The sequence below is a fragment of the Ursus maritimus genome, unplaced genomic scaffold (genome assembly GCF_017311325.1).
Source record: "Ursus maritimus isolate PB19 unplaced genomic scaffold, ASM1731132v1 scaffold_2, whole genome shotgun sequence".
NCBI lineage: Eukaryota > Metazoa > Chordata > Mammalia > Carnivora > Ursidae > Ursus > Ursus maritimus.
Window position 1 is genome coordinate 97647883 of NW_024424452.1, and position 24957 is coordinate 97672839.

Consider the following 24957-nt stretch of genomic DNA (forward strand, 5'->3'; position numbering starts at 1 on the left):
CCTCATGTTTTAAAAATAATTTTGATGAGAAAGAATTGCTTAAATTTTTCTAGCAGGAAGTTTTTAAAAGACTAAATTCACATCTCTCTCAATTGTCATTTTTTTAGAAATTCAAGTGATTTTCTAAGAGTTTGTCAAAAAGCACGTGCCTTATGTAAGGAGCCTATAATATGAAAAATAGAGCATTTCCTCCTACCATCTGTCTCACAAGTCGGGATTTTTACCTAATGGGTTGTAGCCAATTCCGACATTTATCAAATCTCTGAAAGCTTAGCTCTTAAGTTTAAATATTAAGTTTAAATTTTGGGGAAAATTGAATAAAATACTAAATGAATACCATCAGTGTATTTTGATATCCCAAAGTGAGACCTCAAATTACAAACTGGAGGTATGAAAAGGAATGTGTCCATTTTCAATACATGCTTTAAAATGAAAGCCTTGGGGCGCCTGGGTGGCACAGCGGTTAAGCGTCTGCCTTCGGCTCAGGGCGTGATCCCGGCGTTAAGGGATCGAGCCCCACATCAGGCTCCTCTCTGCTGGGAGCCTGCTTCTTCCTCTCCCACTCCCCCTGCTTGTGTTCCCTCTCTCGCTGGCTGTCTCTATCTCTGTCAAATAAATAAATAAAATCTTTAAAAAATAAATAAATAAAATGAAAGCCTTGCTTCACTGGTGTTAGTACAAAACACCATCAACATGCAACAGCCTCCGTTATTTAAAGTGAGTTTGATTCTAAAGTAAAACAACAAAACTGAAGAGTAAGACGTTTGCCTCCCATGCTGGTTCTTGACCAGAAGAAAAATTAAAAGCCGCAGAGACAGCTGCGAAGATCCTGAGAGGGCGTTCAGATGCTCTGAACAGCTTTCTCGGTCTCACCCAGCCCTCGCTTACCGTCACGGCGCATAAGCAGAGCGGGGCTCCCCCACCTGCTCTCCGATGCGGCACATAAAATTGAAAGGAAAAAGATACCACAGAGAACACGTATATATACAACAAAGTTTAGCTGAGATTGAATTAGCTGAGCCGGAGAGTATGGGGGGATCAAAAGAAAAAGAGAAAAGGAGAATCTGTACATTGACACAATCTCACCGAAGGCTATCAGGAAATTCTGTACTCAACATTAAAACTTTGCATAGGGTGTTTTGTCAAAAAAAATGTTAAAAAGGCTTGTCTAATAAAGGAGAGAGCTGATAGAAAAGAAAATCATAGCGAGAATGCATGTTAGGCAAGCCATCTCGTTTCTGACCTGCATTTCTGCCTAATGCAGTGTGGAGGCTGAAGTCAGACTGTCAGGTTCACGTCCCCGCGTGGTCATTTGTTGGCATGGGACTTCACGGATATTACCCATCTATTTTGTTCCTCAGTTTCCTCATGTCTACAAAAGACTAATTACAATACCTACTCGAGAAACTTTTTCTTTTTTTAAGATTGATTTATTTACTTTAGAGGGAGAGAGAGGGAGCGCACGCACACGGCAGGGGGAAGGGGCAGAGGGAGAGGGAGAGAGAACCCTAGGCAGACACCACGCTAAGCACGGAGCCCGATGCAGGGCTCATCCCACAGCCCTGAGATCATGACCTGAGCTGAAACCAAGAGTTGGTCGCCAACTGTGCCAAATAGGTGCCCCTACTCCAGAAACTCTTAAGAGCATGGTCCAGGCATTTTCCCACCTCTTTTCAAAGCCATACAGGTAGTTCTAACAAAAAGCTATGCTTGAGAGCCACTGGATTAGATAAATCTAAGATTCATACGGCTTTCTGTTTCGGTTTTATACTCTAAAATGCCATGAATTCAAACATACACACAAAAGTTTCTCAGTTATTAATTCATTCTAAGAACAGATACTTCTATTTTAAATGAAGGGATCTAAAGCTTTGGGGAATTAAGTAACAGACCCAATCAATGGCAGAAGTTGGGGTAGGTTTTAATTCACCTGGAAACATCCACACTACGCTATTTTATTTTTATGCTATTCGTACTGTATTTTTCATGTGTGAACAAATTTTTTGTGTCCTGTAACTCATCCTGTTACTTCTAGGCAAGAAAATTCTCAGACTCACTACATAATACTCCGAAGAGGATATTTTCTTTCACTTATATGTAAGGAAAATACAATTGCGTTTTTTGCTTCTGCATCTATAAAATTAAGATATGACTATCTCTCTCATACACACTTAGAAATATTGAGGCTAATCCCTGTGAAGGTGGTAGGCGAACTGTTAAAACTTAAAATCAACATACACCTGAAACTAATATAACATTGTATGTCAACTATACATTGATTTAAAAAAAAAGCTTATTTTTTTAAATCAATAAAAGTTAGCTAAACCTGAGGCTTACAAGGATAATGTCTCTTTTGTTGTTGTCAGTCCTTTGCTTCTTCTATAGAAATAAGACAACTTCAGCAGTATTACTCCCCAAAATTCTGTACCCAAATGGAAACTTTGTGCTCGTTTCAATAGGAATTTGACTTTTGCCCTTGGTGGAACTGTCAGAGCTCTTCTAGTCTCTAGAGCATTGCTCATAGACTTTACTGCATTTCATCCCTGTCCTCGACTTTTAAAGACAGTCCTGCTCTGGTCTATCTAATGACATTCTACTTACCTATTCTATGATTTTAGAGCCTACTAAAATTAGTTGACCATACAAGAAGGAATGGACACCTCTCAAACAGAGCTGTCAAGAAGATCCAGGCTGGGATTTACACTGTAGCAGTTGCAAAGCTCAGAAGAGGAAGACGGCCGGGTCCTACAGCACCTCACCTGGAACACTGAGGGGAATAACTGGCTAATTAGAAAAGAAGAGTCACCACCGTGCAAAATTGTAATTATGACCAATTTTATTTCATAACTGCATTGTTGGGCACTTTATGGTAGTATGTAGTTCATCCAAGATTTAGGTTTGCATATTTTTCAAAAAATTCCCCAAACAATACTTTTCTGCACAATGTCCTCCCAACAGTAGTCAGCTTTAGAGATGATTTATACTGTAGCCTCAAGGATGCAAGAACAGTGAAACAAATCTCAGTGCTGGGTAGGTTCTTACAGGTATCTGTCACCAGGTCTGGCAAAAAGCTCAAGACTTTCAGTCCTTTTAAACAGTTATTCGTTTAAAGCAAAAGAAATCAGCTTTGGGAAAGTTCCGTTTTAACCTCTCACGTACCTTTTATATAAAAAAGACTTTATGCATATTAAATTGCAGACTTCATGTTTGCTGTTTTAGGCATTGCTGTAAGTACTAAATCATAACAGATTCAAGAAATCTTGTTTTTGGTATAGGACCACTGAATGGTTCTCAAAATAACCACGTGGAAGTTACACTGCCTGAAGGATGGTGACTGGACACTTGTGGTGCGTTCAGCACGCACAGAGTTCAAGTCCGGTCCTGTCCTACACATCACATAACCAACCAGAGGGTGGGTTTGTAAGGTACCTCATTAAGGCTCTCATCTGGGAAGTGAAATAACACGGAGACAAAAGAGACCTAGAGGTTTCTCACATCAAAGAGGTAATCATTTGTGACTTTGCAACCTTTTAAGATAAAAGACCGTGTATTTTAAATGACCTAACTAAAGTGTGGTTGGAAGAAAACACAGCTTCCTGGATATAAAGTATCCAGTTGACATTGCTGCTCAGTACCTTGTTTAATTTTTTGGTATGTTTGCATATTGCATCCAGAGCTACAGATTTTCCACAGTGCTTTTCTGCCTCATTCAAGTATAATAAAAGTAGAAATCTATAGAAGCTCTAAGGTTAAACAAACTGTACATTATACAAAAATTAACTTAATTTATAGACAGTCAAGAAGTATTGGCAATGCCCTTTATAAATCTTACCAAAGATTCATCACAAAGCATATTACAATCGACATATGTGGTCATCACCATACAAATGCCATTTAGATCTATGTGGTACAGAACTGAGTATTTGTTAAATGTACACATGTAGAATCAGCATTTTGCACGATATACGTTTCTCTGAAAGTAATAGTATTGTCAATACTAACCTAAGGTTCAGGATTTTCTTATTGCATATTTATTGTCGCTGAGGCAGTTAGTTATGATACAATAATGCAATATCCATAATTATTTTAAATAAACAAAAACATTTCGCCTGCCAACAATATAAAGAATTTTTTCTAAGATCACATAGAACATTGCTACATACAGCTTTACACAAATACTGAAAAACATGACCTTAAGGCATCTGCTAGAAAAGCAGATGTGCATATTTATATGAACTAAATTATGCAGGAAAAATATTGCACAAAATCCTATTATTTTTCAAAACAAAATATGCTTCTTTCTAAATACACATAATTCCCTATATCTTCACCAAAATAAAAATGTTAACCAGTTTGCTCAAAACAATTCTGCCTCTTAAGTAAGCTTTAAGAAACAGACACTAACAAAATATTGGGCTCGACACAGGAAAGATGTGACTGATACAGACTCTGTAAAAGTTATTTCCTTATACTAAGACGTGCTTTGGGGAATTAGATTTGGGTATTCATTTTACTTTCTGAAATTTGTGTTCTGACTTACAAATAACTACCCAGAGTCAGGGTCTTTTACGCTAAACAAAAATGGAATTTGCATTAGAAAATTTATTTGTGAAAATAATCTTTTCCTGAAAATCCAGATTTTCTAGATGAGAAGGAAGATCTGCTGATTATGAGAATATTCACAGTTTTCTCCTCTTGATCAGGAGACTACTTCTTCACGTTATTTAAGAAACAACTATTTCATGAACATTCCTGAATCCTACGATTAGGATATTAGCTCAGAATCCTGACAACAGCACTGTTACATACAGTTTTAATTTAAGAGGCGGGGACGGCGGAAGCTGCTTTCTAGAGAATGCTATTATAAAGAACGTAAAAAACTCGTTTCCATCAACAGGCACCTACACTCCCAGTTAATCCTAAAGTAAGTAAAGTGGCCCAAGTATTGCAAAGGAGCCTCATTCCATTATAGAGCCCTGTGCTGCCTGGTCAAAGATTGAGCATAGTGGGGACAGAGAATCAGAGAAACAAGGACACTTAGTTTCTAAGAGCTTCTATGTCTGTCCTTTAAAAGTAGGTATCTTAAAATAGCAGCATTATTATACTTCGTTAAAATAATAAAGTTAATAAAATTAGAAACGGTACCATATTTCTATATGTAGAGCATGTTTTAGATTAAGCAGCTTTAAAAGGATTTTTTTTTTTTTGGTGTTAGAATCTTGGGCCAATAACTTCTAAACAAAATATATCATTACTATTATTATTAACAGAGATTTGCCATTTCTTCTCCTTTTAATTGGCTCCTTCAGAGCGGGGACGATGTTAATTAGTTTATTTCCTTATACCCCAGTTACCGTACCTTGCATACGACCGGTACAGACAGTCCATAAATATTTCCTAAGTGGATGAGTTATTCACAGAAAAATCATCCTGCCATATGTTTTGGTGCCTTCCTAAAATACGCTAGAGTAAGTAACCATCAAAATTAACCACGTAATAACACATTGGCTTAACAAAACAATAGCTCCTAAATTCACACATGACTCTTCTATCCCCACCTGAAATATCACGGATGCGATATTTAAGCACAAAGAGGATAAAAGCTAGAGTGGGATTCAGGGAGAATCATGATGGTTTAGAGGCCCCGTAAAAGACTATGCAGGAAAGCCAAAGACTGACTCATTTATACAACTCTGTGGTTGAACAAGTATAGCTTTTTTGAGAAACAAATTCAAACAGCAGAGCAGTTTACAGATATTTCATTTAGTTGTAATAGAAAATATGAACACAGGAAAAAATAATACTTTTGTTTGTTTCAGAATTCACCTTAATTTCACCTTATTCTCCCTATATCCACCATAATACTGGGAAGTCTAGTTTAAGAGCCGACTTTGAATACTCAAATATTAATGATTTGAAATACTAATACTTTTGGATTAGTCTCTTGGATACTAGTCTTCAGGATTTTTTCCAAGAATAATATGTAGAGCTTTTGTTTTTTGCTTTTGTTTTTTAACAGAATATAAAAGCCGATTTTGCGTGTTAAAATAAGGCACAAATCCAGTTCAAAATACCTTGACACAAATGTACTTGTGAGGCTAAACGTCCTCACAGCAACACAGTCTTGTAGTCAAACATTTCATGAGGTGACTGGATGACAGAAGAACCTACACTTCGGAGGCCATGATGTTTATTAAGCAAATGGACTGAAACTCCAGTTCCACCTACGCTACACTCACAGTTATCTCATTCTTCAGACTATGAATTCTGAAGGAAAACATGCCTCATTCCAATAGTCATATTAAAAGACTTTTTCTTTTAAAAAATTATGAAGAAATATTTCCCAAGCAGATTAACAGCCAGAGTCATCTTTTTTTTCCTTCTCATTTAAAACAGCTCTTCTGATAAATCTACTTCTTTTATTACATGTTTCGACAAAGTGAAATGGAATTTTGTAATGAGTATATAAAGGCAAAATTTGACAAGAACCATGAGTCTTACTTTTGTGTTAATAAAATAAGGATTAAACACTTTTTTCCTTAATATATACAGACTCCCTCCTTACAAGAAAAACGAGATTTGTCTTCCTTTACAAACATGAATGAATAATTGTCCCCAATAAAACATATCTGTTTAGATTTTGGAATGTAGCTTAGAAAAGAAAAAAACTTGGTCATTTTCTTTAAATTCTTTAAAGACTGGCCTGGATAAATATTTTTAAGCAATGTTTTTAACAAATCCCCTTCTAGGATTTTTTTTTACTAAAAACTAAATTCTTTCAGTAAATATTTTAGGGTACAGTCCTGATGGGGTTCTTGAATGGTTTTTCAAACACCTTTTCTAAAATGACAATTTAAAAAAAATATTGATTGGGGATGTACAGAGTATACATTGAATATGCAAATACCAAATTAACCATAACACCACGGGTTTTTTTCCCGATTTTTTCTGTCAGTCTAGCCTATCACGAAGCAGTCAATGCATGATGCCGTCTGAGACGAATTTCAATGTTTAACAGTGAATATGAGGGAGAACAGACAAATCTCCTATGCGGAAGAATTCTAAATAATTTATGTAGACACTCCACCCTAAGTAAGAGGAGGCGTAAGGCCCTACTCCTTAGGTGTGGTCTATACACAGTGACTTCCTTCCAAAGACTACGGCCTAGAAAGGGAGGGCAAAGAGTATAGTGGGAAAACCTGGCAAACACCACCTCAGCTAGGTTATCAAAGTCAACATCAACACTCACAAATCATGCTGACATTATGTACCTTAGGTATGATGTAATGAAAATGACATTTGACTTCTGTAATCTTCCTCCCCAAACCCACAATCACAGTGTAATTGTGAGAAAAATAGCAGACAAATTCTAACAGAGGGACATTCTATAGTATATTCAACCAGCAGATCAGTAATCTTCAAACCTGTCAAGGTCATCAGAAACAAGGGAAGTCTGAGAAAATATTACAGCCAAGAGAGATCTAAAGACACATGACAACCAAATGTAATGTGGTATCTTGAATGGGATTCTGGAACAGAAAAAAAGACATTAGGGAAAAACTAAGGAAATCTGAATAAAGCATGGACTATCAATATTGGTTCACTAATTGTGGCAAACGCACCCTACCAATGTAAGATATTAATCATAGGGGAAACTGTGTGCAGGGACATAGTAGGAACTCTCTGTACTTTCTTCATAATTTTTCTGTAGACTAAAACTTCTAAAATATAAAGTCAATTATTTTAAAAAAGTGAATGTGAGATGATAAGAAATGAATTATTAGTTAAGAAAAAAAAAAGACAGGAACATTTCTTTATCAGGACAGTTCGTGATGCATTTGGCTTTCTGGGGCTGGATTCCTAGATAGCAAAGGCATATAGAGAGACTGAAAAAAATTTTAAAGTGTCTCATTTGTAAACAGAAGTCATTAATTTCACATTGTAATTCAGCACTTCATATATTTCACTGAGTGAAAGGTAAATGTGTACCTTTATACATTTTGGAAAACATGGCTGCCAGTGTCCACAAGAGAGCTTTTTAACTTTGAAAAATGAATTTTGTCCTCGATATTCAACAGATAGAAAAAGGCATTATTGCTCTGCAGAACACTTATAACTTATCCTTCAAAATTTACAGGTAAGTCCATAAATTATTAAAGTATGCTAAATATAGGCTTAGGATTAAGGCAGTTAGTGGGTCAACAGTTTCAGCAGTTTCAGGTTAGTTTTGATAAGTTTTGAGATCCTGATCAGTTCATGCTCAACCAGATTAGTATAGTAGCTACTGGTTATGTGCAAGGGTTATATATGCATATTAGTTTAAATAAAACGAATGGCATTAAGCACCAAATACTGGGAAATCAGACGTTTGACATATACTTCCAATATACATACAAACTAGTGCCTGATTTAAGAGCACAGTAGAAGAATCAGCTTTACATTTAAAAATCAATTGATAACACATACTCATGAGATGAATGAGTGGGGAAAATGTATGTTCCAAATGAAAAATAATTTTTGGACAGTACTAAGAATTGTCATTCCTACAAATAATTCTGTTTACTATAGAGATTACAAGGAATCCTAAAATGTCTCCATAGAAGCCTGGATGCAAGTGGGTGACTCCTAATTGTTGATTTAAGTTTGGCTGCCACTTGCGTTTTCTTCTGAAATGTTTAAGTCTTGCTGGAAGGCAGATGTTATATGACATAATGACACTACTTCATGAAGCAGTCCAGCATCTTCTGAAGTCTCTTTGGCTTCTTTCCCTTCTTTCTCCCAAGGAACAAAAGTAGATGAACGTCGCCCAAGGCTGGGTGTAAGCAGATCGTCTGAAATCTGGCTTAGTGTTTCTTTCTTTTCTGTTTTAGCTTTTTCATTTTTGGAAACTTCAGGCGAAGTTAGCTGGAGATCCAATCCTGAAGTCGAAGCTGGCTTTTCCATGACCACAGGCCCCCTCACATTGTCAACACTGAGGTATTTTTCATTGTTTTCCTCTTTCAGGATAAACAGAGAATCTGTCAAACCACCAGAGGAAACCCGCTTCCGGGGAGAGGGAGGGAGGTGTCTGCCGTGGAGGGCACTATCATCTTGTCCGAGATGCCACTCTGCTTGATCACCAGAACCACTGCAAAGTAGGGCCAGATTATTCTCACTAGGTGCGTTGGATGTATTCTGAAAGAAGAAACAACAAATTCAGAAAAATCTTAATGAGATTACAATGTTACATTAGCATTTTTTTCCATTTTGAAATAAAATATTAATATCTTTCAAGGCTGGCAACATGGAAGGTCCCCCAAGAGTCCCCCAAGAGGAAATATAGCGTTGACAGTTAATTCTGAACTCCTGCAAATAGCTCTATTAACAAGAAAATATATAAACATACACAATTTTTTGTCAATTATACTTCGATAAAGCTGAAAAAGTAAATGAAAATAACTTGCCAAACGCCCTCCCCCCCCAAAACTCCCAAATAGACCAACTACATCAATGCCAAGTTCGGGAATTACTTACAATCACCACAGCGTGGCCATTACTCACACTTCCACCTCTTGTGCTTTTAAAACATTCATTTCAGTTTGTTTAAAACACTGTTCATTTTTGAAGCAATATAATGAAAAGGTATTTGAATTGAGACATTTCTTTCTTTTTTTAAAAGATTTTATTTATTTATTTGACAGAGAGAGAGGCAGTGAGAGAGGGAACACAAGCAGCGGGAGTGGGAGAGGGAGAAGCAGGCTTCCTGCCTAGCAGGGAGCCCGATGTGGGGCTCGATCCCAGAACACTGGGATCATGACCTGAGCCGAAGGCAGATGCTTAACAACTGAGCCACCCAGGCGCCCCGAATTGAGACATTTCTTAAACATTTTTTGAAGATCCAAAATACAGAAAAAAAGTGGGAACATTTCACACTTAAAAAATTCCCCAGAAAAGACAACTATAAAATTAGATTGTAAGAGAATATTACAGCTTGATAAAAGTTTTTTTCAATGAATATCAATAACCATCAGAACTGGATACATAAATGGGAAAATACTGGAATTCTGAAACTAGAAATAATTTTTTTTTTTTTTAAAGATTTTATTTATTTATTTGACAGAGATAGAGACAGCCAGCGAGAGAGGGAACACAAGCAGGGGGAGTGGGAGAGGAAGAAGCAGGCTCATAGCAGAGGAGCCCGATGTGGGGCTCGATCCCGGAACGCCGGGATCACGCCCTGAGCCGAAGGCAGACGCTCAACCGCTGTGCCACCCAGGCGCCCCTGAAACTAGAAATAATTCTTAATGATTAAATTTTAGCATATGTTTGAAGATTTGACTACTTACCTGTTAGAAGTTACATGCTTCTACCAACTAAGATTGTAACATGAGGCAATTCACACCAAAGGGTAAGAATGTTTTCATTTAATTTTATAGGCTGAAAAAATCAACTAACCGTAGGTTTGTAATCGATATCATCCATTGATCTGAAGAAATCCAAGCTCTTAGCTGCTGCCAGCTTTCCTTGGTCTGAGCTGTGTGTGCTCAACGTATCTAAGATTTCTCCAAGTAGGTCCATTTCGCCTGAGTATGGAGTCTTTACTCTTGCTTCAATGGAGTCGTCGCTTTCATAAAAATAAGCAGAAGCTTCTTCTCCATCTTCAGAGGACAACCTGAAGGAAAGTGCAGCACACGCTAGCAGTCACACAGCCACATACAGTGCATGTGAGCAATATCTCCCCAGTTACACTGAGTTAGTGAGAGAGTCTTAAAACCAAAGTGCTTTTCAGTGGAACAACAACAAAACGGTGAATTGGTTCATGGTCAAATTCTTTAGAGTGATGGGTGTATACCAATTCAAATATGGGAAATTTTGAGTATGTGCACTAAGAAAATACAAACAACTATGGGACCTCAATTGATCTGGAAGCAGAAGCAGCACTTTTCACACAGTCTAATTCTCTGGGATTTGGGACATTGGCCTTAGAAATAGTAGATGGAACATTTGGAAGGTTTGCTATCGCCCGAGTTTACTTTTAATATGTGTATGTGGTTTTCCCTCTATTTATATTTTAGAGAAGAACGCATATTCCTTGATATAGACAAAGATATACTACTTAATGGAGCAAAAGGACTGCCCATTTTGTCACTCCCATATAATTTTAAATCGTTTAAAAAAACTAAATACCTATTATTATTATTTCCCTTACTTTATAGTGAAATTAATTTTTAATACTTTGTATGAAAATTTCCTCTTCTGATATCACCACAGGTTTAAACCCCTCCCCTCCCCCCAATTCAACTTGTTTTAATTGGCTAATATCACTATTTCTCTTATTTAACCTGCCCCTTTTCACTAGCAGGGTAGGAGCCTAATTTAGGTGGGCTTCTATTTCCCCTTTAACACTACTGCAGATATTTCTGTAGGCTTTACTGCTTTCCAAGAACAAGATATTTCAGGCCTATCTTGCTTTCCCATCTCAAGATTCATCCCCCATGAGACTCCAATGAGTACTGGTTCCTTTTACTGAAGAACATTGCAAGGGAGCGAAATCTGATCTCTAGGAGTGTACATCTTTTATCTTTTGAAATCCTAAAACTTCTGCCTTTCAGCCACAACACTCAGTAGGACATACAATCCACCATGACTTACTTGCTTGCTCTCTCGTCATAGTCGTCATCATACAGAGCACCATCGAGGCTCTTAAGAGGTCTTTTTAAGCGCGCCTAGAAGGAGGAGTTGACCAGAAAATGGCATTAGTCGCTAAAATAAGTCTTTTTCCTAAATTTTAAAGTAATAACTTGATATGACAAGGAACACTCTTAAAAGAAATATGAATTCAGGATTTTTTAATATTACCCAATAACTTGACAAGCTGTGCAGTAAGAAGGGGAAGGAATCAGACAACACTGATATCAACACTTACAGGTCAAACCAATAGACACAAAACAAATCATTGGATTGAATACATACACACACACACAAACACACACACACACTCTGATTTAGTCTGTCAGTCCCTGGTTTAAAGATACTTGACTTATGGGGCGCCTGGGTGGCGCAGCGGTTGGGCGTCTGCCTTCGGTTCAGGGTGTGATCCCGGCGTTATGGGATCGAGCCCCACATCGGGCTCCTCCGCTGTGAGCCTGCTTCTTCCTCTCCCAGTCCCCCTACTTGTGTTCCCTCTCTCGCTGGCTGTCTCTATCTCTGTCGAATAAATAAATAAAATCTTTAAAAAAAAAAAAAAGATACTTGACTTAGAATCATATTCCCATGCATTTATCCCCTTGTTTCAATAATCATCAATCAATATTTGCCAATCTCGTTTCTTTTATCTGTCTCCCCAATTATTTTAAGGAAGTACTTCTCGATACTTAATATGCATATAAATCTCTTGGAGATTATGGTAAAAATGTAGCTTCTGACTCTATTGGGTGCTAAGGATGAGGCCAGAGTTTCTGCATTACTAACAGGCTCTTATATGAAGTTAGCGCTGCTGGATCTGAAGGTCCCACACTGAACAGCAAGGTTTTTTGTTTTTTAAGATTTTTATGTATTTATTTGACAGAGAGAGAAAGCCAGCGAGAGAGGGAACACAAGCAGGGGGAGTGGGAGAGGAAGAAGCAGGCTCATAGCGGAGGAGCCCGATGTGGGGCTCGATCCCATAACTCCAGGATCACGCCCTGAGCCGAAGGCAGACGCTTAATGACTGAGCCACCCAGGCGCCCCCTGAACAGCAAGGTTTTGAACCGAATGCTAGACAACCTATCATTTCACCTGTAAACACTTCAATATATATCTTTAACAGATATCATTATTATACCATACAAACTAACAATTATTCTTTAATATCTTCTATTCTCAGACCACTCTCATATGCCCTTATTACCCCCAAAATATTTTAGTTTGTTTATGTGGGCCAGCATCTCAACATGGTAAACACTATTTGGTTGATATGTCTGTCAAGTCTCCTTCAGAGACTATCAGTTCCACATTCCCCATCCTTTGTGCCATTTGTGTCCTTGAACATGTGATTTTTATCCTCTTCCTATAAACTGGCAGTCACATCTGGAAGCTTGGTTAGAGTCAGTTTCTGGTTTTTTGTTTTTCTCTGGTTTGGGCAAGAATATGCAACATGTGTCGAGATGTGTTTTTTTTTTTTTTTTTTTTTTTTTTTTTTTTTTTTTTTTTTTTTACTGCATCACACCAGGAGATACATAACATTAGGATGTCTCACTTTTGGTGGTTCTAAGATCCATTAATGGTTTCAGGATTCAGGTTAGCTGATACCATCCATTATGAATTTTCTTTCACTTGATGGTTTTAGCATCCTATGATAATCCTTGGGTAAATTAATTATGCAGTAGGGCCTCCAAAATTATGCTTTCAAAAGCATTCCTTCTATCTTTACTTGTTGGCATTCTACAAAGAGTTTTATCCTATTACCTATTTGGCTATTCTGAAATACAAAGTGTACAGCAGAGGTAGGATAAATCCTTGATGCTTTCCTCTTGTTCAACAATTTCCAGATTAATGAGTATATGCCTACCAATCTCTAAAGCTGAGCTGTGAGGGTTTTTAAAAAGTCATCATCATTTGTATATATCTGATGTGACTCAGCCTATCACAGTTGTTCTTGATTTTTTTTTAAAAAAAGATTTATCTATTTGAGAGAGAGAAAGAGAGCACGTGAGTGCAAGAGCACGCACGGTGGGGAGGGGCAGAGGCAGGGGGAGAGGGAAAGAATCTTCAGCAGACTCTGTGCTGAGCGACCCAGGGGCCCCTCTTCTTGATGTCCGATCATGAACTGAGCCAAAACTAAGAATCAGATGCTCAGCCAACTGTGCCACCCAGACACCCCATGGTACCCAGGAATTCTTAGAAGCTTCTCTTTACATTTACATGTTTGAATTATGTTAAGTGTTCTATCCACAATAAAATAAATTTTTAAGTTTTTTTTTTTTTAATGGTCCCATCTTTGGTCTGTGTTAGCCCATTCAAGTTGTTTCCTGTGTCCTTTAAACATGAGCTCAGAAGTTCTTTAGTAAGCTTCTTGCTTTTGGTCTAACATAATGTCTCATTTCAACTTACACATTTTCTGCATCAGACCTGGAATCAGCCACTTCCTGTAGGAGTTTGGTTCTTTTAAGTAGGAAATGACATTTAAAGGCCAGAGTCTGGGTGCTATGGGTGCCCATGGCTGCAAACCACGTTTTTGAATGGACGGCAGCAAAGCCGAATTTGGAGACTTGAATCATTATATCATCAGAGGACTAACTTTCTGTCTTCCGATTCTGATCTCCCAACCTAGATAACTGTTTTCTTCTATTGCAGCCAGAAAGAATAAGCAAATCTCTGGAATCTACAGTACTTGATCCTTACTTATCCACCTCCTCTCTGCCCGTGCTGGGACTGGTAGGAAGGAAAGAATGGGTAGAGAGAAATATGTTTTTGTTTTTTAAGATTTTATTTATTTATTTGACAGAGATAGAGACAGCCAGCGAGAGAGGGAACACAAGCAGGGGGAGTGGGAGAGGAAGAAGCAGGCTCATAGCGGAGGAGCCTGATGTGGGGCTCGATCCCAGAACGCCGGGATCACGCCCTGAGCCGAAGGCAGACACTTAACCGCTGTGCCACCCAGGCGCCCCAGAGAGAAATATGTTTTTGTAACCCCTGGTAGAATGTGTAGTGAGTTTCTCCATGAGTTTGGTGATTAGCTACGTATTTGGGCCTATAACTGTAATATCACTTTACGACAAGTTTAAGGTATGTGAGTTAAAAAAAAAATTGAGGAAATGGCTTAGGCACACAGCTACCACTTATGATATTATTTCTGAAGGGAAAATACATTTCATCCACCCTCTCCAAAACTCACAAAATATAGTACAATTCTTTGTTTCTAAAAACAAGTCATTATTTTTGCATTGACATCTGTATATGCTTAACATTATGACAGCTAGGGGTTATGTATTCTAGTTTTGCAAAAAAAAAAAAACAAAAAAACAAACCCCCCCCCCAAAAAAAAATCAGAACTAAAAACAAATGAAACTATGAGGGAGCTGAGACTTCACGCTGCTATTTAAAAAATCACTGACTATGTAAGAATATAAGATAAGATATTAAATATGTAACTTAATATTTATGTTTGTAAATACATGGAAAGCACTCTCATATACACACGCAGTGGGGCTAGGGTCTGGGAATACAGAGTTGAGTGAGGCTGAGTCTCTGCCAGTAAGTAGCTCAGAGTCTCATGAACCCCATGATCAATCCGGAGGTAGACCACAGAGACTCCATAATTTGCCCAAGGTCATACACCTTATCAAGAACAGGAACCACGGCCAATGTCTTTCTCTGCTGTGTTGCTAGTCCCTTGTTCATTTTCTTTCACAAGTTACGTTTATATTCTACATCCATCTGCTTATACTAGAGATTCTCAGTTGTTTTATTTTGTGTTGTTGTTAACTACAACTTTTTTTCTTATGAAGCTACTCATATAAGCTTCACAAGTATGTTTGAATTTGGTTCTTTATTTCCTAGCTAGGCAAGGGTTCTATCAATTTCTAAGTAGGGATGTTGTTAAATGGTGTATCTTCTAATGAATTTTCACAATAGAATTAGAATTAAAATCAGAAATACAACTGATTAGTACAATATTTTCCTTTCTATGGATGTTAAGATTTGTACTATCTATACTCTTCGTACATGTACTTACACATTGTTTGGCAATCTGAAATAAGTTCCTAATTAGTAGTTACTGGAAGTATATCCAGCAGTAGGAACTGCCACCTTCTAGATGAAGTGACAAAGTACAAACACATCGTCAACGTGTCGACTGCTTGATGACATAAAATTACATAATTTGTTAGGGTCACACAAGAAAAACAAAGGGAGAAAAAAGTTGTAATTTGATTAACATTCAAGACAGAGAAAAATGGCAGCTTACGGAACAAGAGCATCATCAGTTTCTGAGCTTTCACGGAGCCGGATTATCTCTACATTCCTGATCGGGTCTCAGGCACAGGCACCATGCTTTCAGGGGAAATAAAGCATTGTTTCCACTATGCCCAGAACACACAACACAGGGCAAAAGGACCTGGCCACAATTCTGTAAATAGAAGTCTTTTATGGATAATTGGTAGCAAATAGGCTTAGACTGCAGAAAATATATTGTGTATTCTTTAGGGCGGTAATATACAGCCAGTAACAGTACATCTTTACCTGGGTTCATAAATCATAGATCTGTCGTTAGTGAAAACCTGCACACTAAACTAAACAGAAACTGAAATATAAACGACTAAGAAAGAGAAAAGTAATCTCAATACACAGAATGAAAATAAAATGCATATACTTTTTTTTAAATACAACTGACTTTTGGGAAGAAGTATAGATCTTTATTTTTTTTAACCATACTAGTAATAAACAGATACAAATGCCAGTGGAATTAGTTTTGTATATTATACATACTCAGAGAAAAAATTTCTATTTCAGATCTGGATAGAAATTTCACAGTAAGAGGTGTACAACATGAAAGTCTGTAAGGGGCAATAATCACTTTTGCCATAAATGATTATCTCCCACTCCCTAAAGTAAGTGCCAAGAGAGTCACAACAGATGCTTTTTTTAAAGAACGATTACGAAGTGATTAAGACATAAAGCTATCAGCAGTTAACATGGTAAAAAAAAAATTGAAGAAAAGGAAAAAAAAGATAAGTGCTTTTCCCAGGGGAAAAGAACACCTGAACACTGGAACAAAGTTTGGCTATATTTATGGGGCCAGTGGCAACAATGCCTTCCCAGGAAAACCTGCCTGGTGCCCATCTGACAGAGTCCAGCCTTACAAGTGCCTTCCCAAGTAAGTCAGGGAACAACGAATCTTCAGAACTTCAAGAAATTCACCCTAATTTATGAGTATTTCAGATAGAACTTAAGGTGGAAAAATGTCTTGGGCTTGGTTTCCTAGCCTCAAGATAGGAAATAGCAGACTTTTATAAGCCCAAACTGAGATTTCTTATGAAAACTTCCAAAAAAGGGGACCTGGGTGGCTCAGTTATGTGTCCAACTTGTGATGTTGGCTCAAGTCATGATCTCATGGGTTGTGGGATGGAAACCTGTGTCAGGCTCCACGCTCAGCAGGGAGTCTGCTTGGGATTCTCTCTCTCCCTTTCCCTCTGCCCCTCCCTCCACTCACTCTCTCTGTCTCTCTCTCTAAAATAAGTAAATCTTTAAAAGGAAGGAAGGAAGGAAGGAAGGAAGGAAGGAAGGAAGGAAGGAAGGAAGGAACGGATGGACGTCCAGAAAGAAATAAATTCTCTGGCCTTAAGCTGGTCAATACTGCATGGCTCTAAGTTTATAAAGCGAAGTCAAGGAGACTTATATGGTGAATTATCATTCTTGTTGCTCCAATATAAATAATCAGGACAAACCTAATGAGAATAGCCTTCCTTTTTTGATCAAAAATTATCTTCCAGATTACTATTATAGGGAAAACTGTAAAAGATTTTGAAATGGGCAAAAAATTACTTGTGTCCTTTCGAAGGAATGGTGGCTGTTGTCTAGCGTTCCTTTCCAGGATTATCTGATACTATAGTGGTTTGTACCATTCATAGTCTCTATTTGTAACCCTATAGGGACAGAAGTCAACCCATGGAGGACTGGTGGCAATGCAATAGCTTCATGTCCATAGCGATACAATTTTGTCCAGTGAAGATGCAATTATTATCGCATAGATATTGGTGGTTTCGGTATCTGTTAGCATATACACTTCAGTACTCCTAAGTGTCTGTTCTTCGGATTATCTGCTATATCAGCTTTTAACATCTTATTATTTCCCTCATTAGCTAATGAACAAAATAAAATAAGGGAGTTATACAAAATTATTCTTTAAAGTAGGCACTTAATGTTTCCTGAATAAATGAATACCTCCATACATAGTAGGTAGTTTCTGTTGAGTATTTAAATGAATTAAAAAACTGGTAAACTATATAATGCAATGAACTATCCTAATGGACTGATATAAGCATTTTTAGTGTTCATAAAGTACAGAAAAGCATTATATTCATTTGTTCATTCAACAAAGATTACAGAAATGCTTTCTATGTGCTAGGCATTGGGTTTTATGCTAGGGTACAATGATGACCAAGAACAAGACTCCCTGCCCTCATGTAGATTAAATTCTAATAAGTTAAACATAAATTAAATTGAACAGTCATAAAATAAACATTAAATTACGACTGTAATAATTTGTATTCAAGTATGATTTCTTTGAGGAATTTGACCTAGTTGGGGAAATCAAGGGAAGTCTTTCCCTGAAAGCTGTTTGAATTGAGCCCTAAAAGGTCAATAGGTATCAAGTAGATGATAAAAGAGAACAAGATGTGCAAAGGCCCTGTGGTGGGAACATCACAGGATACATAATGGAATGAAAGGCCACTATCAGAGCACTGCGGGTTAAAACCTATGCTGGTTCACAGGGCTCTCTAAGGGTGCATTAATTTTGCAATTACCCTTTTGATCACTAGATGGCAGATGTATACTAAGAAGGCAAGAGACTGGATAAATTTAAATTACGGAGGGTTTTAAGGGAATGGGGATCAGAGGATCTAGCAAGAAAAAGTGGGAGACGAAAAACTGGTTGGGGTGGGGGCGCAGGAAAGGGATACACCTTGACCTTGCAGACTCTGAAAATGGATACTAACAGAAAGCCAATTATTGTTATATTTTCCTTCAACAAATATTTGAGAACCTACTGAAAGCTGCTGTTGTGCATTCCTTAAAATAAGGTAGTAACCACATCTCAGTTTTAAGAAATTCTTAGCATCTCTTCATTCCACAAAGATCCATGGAACACCGGTTACCCATGCTACTGTCTTTCATACCATGAGGCATAGAAAAGAAAAAGATATTCCTCCTCTCAAGATTTCCAATAAATACGTGGTAAAAATGCCAATTACTGAATATAATAAAGTAGCTGTAAATATAAACTTATCCTTCATTGTAGGAATATAACTGAAGTCAAACTTTTTGATCAGAGATGAAAACTTATTTAAATGACCATTAATACCAATCACGATTAATGTCAAGTTGTAATATTTCTAATAACTAGGCTCAGTCAACAGATTAACAATATTAACAATACAGAGCTATAATTATATACTATAAACAATGGCAAATTCTGGGAACAAATAAAGAGGTTTAGAAGTTTCTGAACTGTACAGAGTGGGTGCAGCTATAATATTCTCCCTGGTCACTTTATTATTTCACAATTTCACTAACAGGCTGTACAGATTAGCAAATAAGTATTAGCATTTGCAACTTTTGTGGGAGCCAGTACTACATGAAAAAAGGGTATACATCTCTTGGATGCAAAAAGACATAATAAGAAACAAAATAAGTAGAGTTTTAGAGAATTTTATATCATTCTGATATGAGAAATTAAAAATAAGATGGGGCATTTGATGTCATATGTCCACAATAGGACTCCTAGGTCCTAACATATTAGATTTTAAAATAAAATTTTGCTCACATGGAAATGAACAATACACATCTAGTACACATAAAAATTCATAAAATTTTGGAAGTAAACACTTGGACAGCAGGAGATATTTTACTAGAGAAGCTCAATCTACAGCTAGACATTGAAGAGAATAAAGAAAATGGACTGGTAAAAAAAGAGAAGGAAAAGCATTTCATATGAAGGAAAAACCAAAAGCACATGTATAGAGTGACAGAGGCAGAAGGCCCAAGTCATAAAACCATCAAACTTAATGTTTAAAGAGACTTCAGGAAATAAATCTGGTTCAGCTACAATAAGCAAGATCAATGTTTCCTTTTTTTTCACCCCAACTGTTTCCAGAAAACACATCTTGAGAGTTGAATGGTGAGAAACATTCCCCTGACTCACAAGGACCCGGATAATCTTGCAGTTACCATTTTTGTCACTAGATGGCAGACACATACTAATAAGGCAAAGTACTGGGCAAGTTTAAATTCATAGGGGGTAAAGGGTAGGGGAAAAATAAGGGATATAGGCAGATGAACGGGAAAACATAATTTCTTAGACTTCATAAAAGTAAGATACTTTTAACATACGGATTTTTTTTTAAAAATTGGTATTCTCTGTGCTACTGTCCCCATTTTAGAGTTGGAGTAACTGAGATCCAGAAGTGTGACTTTGCTTGCCCAAAGTCCACAGTAAACCCCTGGGCTTCAGAGAAAAAGACAAAAACAAAACAAAACAAAAAACAAAATAAAATACTTGGACGAAATAATATGAAAATAAATGAAAGAAACTCTACCATAGATAATTATAATAGCTATACCTTAAGAATGCATGGCATTTTACTGAACAGAGTTTTAAAACACATGCTGTGATTTTTTATAGGTAGTAACTAAAGGACAGAGTTAAGTGACGTACCCATGATTGATTTGCTTCAGTGTGTTAGATGTTTTACATACTCTACTGTTTTCCATTAAATACCTAATTCACCACAACTTTTGGTCAACATTTTCCCTATTTTTTACAAAATAGGGAACCAAAAGCTTAAAAAAGTAAAGTGTCTTGGGCAAGATTAGACAACTAGTGACAGAGCTAAGACTCCAACCCAGGTGCTCTGATTCCTTGAACAGAACTCTGACTTTCATTATAATTATATTAGATAAGTAAGTTCTGAGAGACTCAGAAGAAGTAACTGTCAGAATTAATCTGAGAAAGACTTTCTTACAATTGCAAGTTTTAAACTCATTTTTTTAACCTAATTTTTAAAGCAGGTGGTAGTTACAGAATGACCAGGAGTGCTAATGTTCCAGGTAGGTGAAATGGCAGGGTGCAGAGAAAAAAGATAAACACACTTTCCCAAAGATACTGAAGACATATTCCTGTCAGGGCAAAAGAGTACATTGGAAGATTAACAAGATATGTGTTTGGTGAAGTCTGATGAATTCAGCTGATGAGAGCTATTATTATTAGGCTAAGGAAATAAGATGTCATAGAAGCATTAAAATTATATTTCTGAGCAGCTGAGTGCTACATGAGACTAATTCAGGAGGGCTGACTTTGAAGTGGTCCAGACACATCCAAGAACCCTTTACCAGTTCTTCTAGTTCACAGTGATCTTGTCTTTTTGGTCAGATTTATTCACTTTATTCTCTACCACTCAGCTGTCACCTGTAATATGCTCTCTTATAAAGGTAGTATTTCATTTTAAGTACATTCCTGTCTTACCAAGTCCTTGTAACCAAGAGTCATATCTTTTATTTCATTTTGTTTCTAATTCCACCTCCACTTAGAATATAAAGAGCAGCAAAAGAATGTCAACTCCCATCCTAACAATGAGAAAAAGCTGGGTTATCTAAAACAAAACATAACAAAACCCCAAAATGATAATTCTTCTTGAACCTATCAGAGAGTTGAGTTGTAAGGCAACCAAGTAAACTGAATTCCAACGGGTTACAAGCCCCTCCAAGGAGAGATGAGAGACAAGACCTATTTCATTCAGGCAAAGCACAAGGAAAGAAGTAGCTGGCATATAGACAGGGGAGAAGATATCTGCTAAGATTTAATAGTCTTAAAGACCAAGTATGGGCTAAGATGTCAGTCTGGAATTGTTGGCAGTCTCAAAGGCAGGAGTTGCTGGCACTCACAAACCCTTTTCTACAGATAAAATCCTATAATTTTATTTGCTAAATCAAGCAACCCTACTACTTAGTGCTACAGAGAAAGACTAGGGGCAAGACAGGAAACTGAAAAGAGCTCCCCTTGGAGGTATAGGCAAGAAGGAAGTGAGAGGCCACTGCAGGGAGCAGGTATAGAGCCCTACTTATTTTATAAAAACATTAATTTATATATAACAAAAGCCATAAACTGATGGCAGATAGTCTGCAAACTCAATCCCAAAACTTCTGGGGGAAGTATAAAAGCAAAAACTCCTTTAGGGAAGAGCAGGAAATCCTCTTAGGCATAGGACTCTACACTGACTACAAGCAGAAATCTATCACCAGTGGAGAGGGACAAGAAGACCCCAAACCGCCCAAGACCAGTCACAGATAGAAAGTTTATCTGCCATGAAAGAAAGTGGAGGGATGTTAAGAAAGCCCAAAATCTGAGGCACAGGGGCACATGGCCTGCCAAGAATGGAGCTGGACTACAGCACAGAAAACCCATAAAGCTAGGACCAAGTAACCAGCAACAGAAGTTAGTTGTTGGAGGAGGAGCAAAAATATTGAGAGTGATCCCTACGTGACTCTGATATAGCTAAGGGTGAGGGAGAAACACTAAGAAAAACCCTCTAGAACCTCCACTAGAAGTAGTCCACTCTGAACACAAGATAATAGCAGCCTACTGCAGGTCATCAGATATCAACAACAAAATCCAAACCAGTTCAACTCGTGATGGATTCAATCTCTATACTAACAGCATTTAAAAGAAGAGTCTTGGTCATGTCTGGGTGTAAGTACTATTTAACTTATTCTCTACTGCTTTTTCACACATGCGGTCCAATACTCAAGAACTACCAGACATAAAGACTAAGAAAAAAAAAAAAGATGGACAATGTGCATAAGCAGATGAGATGACAGCAGAAAGATGAAATCCATAAAAAGAGTCAAACTGAAATGACAGAAAGAAACATAAGAGATGAATTCTTTTGATTTGCTCATCAGTAGACTGAAGAAAAAATATCAATGAACATTAAAACATATCAATAGAAATTATCCAGACTTAACATTTCTATACAATAACAGTGAATTATCTAAAAAAATTAAATAATTCCATGTACTATAGCATCAAAACAATACAATACTTAAAAATAAATTTAACCAAGGAAGTGAAACATCTATACAACAAAAACTTTAAGACACTGATGAAAGAAATTGAAGATGACACAAATAAATGGAAAGATATCCCATGTTCATGGATTGGAAGAGTTAATATTGTTAAATGTCCATACTAAAGAAGGATTTATAGATTCAATGCAATGCCTCTCAAAATTCCAATGGCATTCTTCACAGAAATGGGAAAAACAATCCTAAAATTTGTATGGAACTACTAAAAGACCCTGAATAGCCAAATTAATCTTGAGAAAGAAGAACAAAGCTGAAGCATCACAATTTCTGATTCCAAAATATATTACAAAGCTACAGTAATCAAAATAGTATGGTACTGGTACAAAAACAGACATAAAGACCAATGAAACAGAATCAAGGGTCCAGAAAAAAACCCATACAGATATGTCAACTATTTTTGATAAGGGTGCCAAGAATACTCAATGATGAAAGGATAGTCTCTTCAATACATGGTGCTGGGAAAATTGGATATTCACACACAAAAAAATAAAACTGCATGAACTGTACCACTCACAAATATTAACTCAAAAATGCATTAAGGACATAAACGTAAGAAACCATAAAACTCCTGGAGGAAAAACCTTCTTGAAATTAGTCTTGGTAATTTTTTGGATATGACATCAAAAGCACAAGCAACAAAAAGAAATATCAAGCTTAACTACATCAAACTAAAAAGCTTCTGCACAGCAAAAGAAACAATTAACAAAATGAAAACAATCAATAAAATGAAAATTTCTTCCATCCTCAAGGAATGGGAGAAAACATTTGCAAATCATATACCTGATAAGGGGTTAATATACAAAATATCTAAGGAACTCATACAACTCATACAATAGCCAAAAAACCCCACAAATAATCCATTTAAAAATGAACAGAGGACTTGATTAGACATTTTTCAAAGAACACATACAAATAGCTATCAAGTGGATGAAAACGTGCTCATATCACTAACCATCAGGGAAATACAAATCAAAACCATAGTGAAATATCAACTCACACCTGTTAGAATGGCTATTATGAAAAAGACAATAGATAATAAACACTGGCAAGGATGTGGGAAAAAGAGAACTGTTGTGCACTGTTGGTGAGACTATAAATTGGTGCAATCACTATGGAAAACAGTATGAAGATTCCTCAAAAAACTGAAAATAGAACTACCATATGGTTAGCAGTTCCACTTCTGGTTATTTATCAGGAGGAAATGAAATCATTGTCTCATAAAGACATCTGCACCCCATGTTCATTGAAGTGTTATTCACAATAGTCAAGATATGGAAACAACCTCAATGTCTATCGATGGATAAATGCATAAAGAAAATGTGGTATGTATACAACAGTGTATCATTCGGTCATTAGTAAAAAAGAAAACTGCTACTGATGACATTGATAAACCTTGAGAACATTAAGTGAAGTGAAATAAGTCAGACAGAGAAAGACAAGTACTCTCTGATCTCACCTGTGTAACCTCAAAAAGCCAAGCCCATAGAAACAGAAAGTGGGTTGGTAGTTGCCAAGGGCTGGGAGTGGGAGAAATGAGGAGATGTTGGTCAAAAGGTACAAACTGCCAGTCTTGAGATGAATAATTTCTGGAAATCTAATGAACAGCGTGGTGACTATAGTTAACAACACTACAGTGTATACTTGAAAGTTGATGGAGAGTAGGTCTTCAATGTTTTCACCATAAAAAGAAAGAAATGGTAATTTTGTGAGGTGAAAAATGTGTTAAGTAACCTTATTGTGGTAAACATTTCACAACATATACATGTACCACATCTAAAAGGATTATCCAAACTGAAACACAAAGAGAAAAGAGAACAGGAAAAACAAGTGCAGCAGCAAGAGCAACAAAACTGCAAGAAAAACCAGAGTAGAGCATCCAAGCGCTGACGAATGGGTCTAATTCTTCCTGTTCTCAACACACAGTAGGTGTTCATTACAATTTTGTGAAGGTTGCTGTTGTAGCGGATAGAATAGAAACAGTATCACCTAATACTTACTACATTTCTAGTGAGTGTTGGGAAAACAAATTCTATCCCTACACTAGCCCCAATCTCCACAATAACTGTGGGAGTGGACACAGCTTTCATCATTTTACAGATTCTTTCTCTAAGAGGATTAGTGAGGTTAGGCAAGTTG

At 37.0% G+C, this 24957-nt stretch overlaps 1 protein-coding gene across 2 annotated transcripts in view; it reads right to left on the bottom strand.

The window, feature by feature from the left end:
* Positions 1-2818: 2818 nt before the first annotated feature.
* DENND1B (DENN domain containing 1B) overlaps positions 2819-24957 on the bottom strand; it is a 243457-nt gene continuing 221318 nt past the window's right edge. For both annotated transcript variants that reach the window (XM_040636412.1, XM_040636411.1), the window contains 3 exons: positions 11632-11705; positions 10435-10651; positions 2819-9174 (listed from right to left, as the gene is read on the bottom strand). In XM_040636412.1, the coding sequence (XP_040492346.1) occupies positions 8638-9174; positions 10435-10651; positions 11632-11705 (828 nt within the window). In that variant the 3' untranslated portion in view covers positions 2819-8637. The remainder of the gene's footprint in view (positions 9175-10434; positions 10652-11631; positions 11706-24957) is intronic.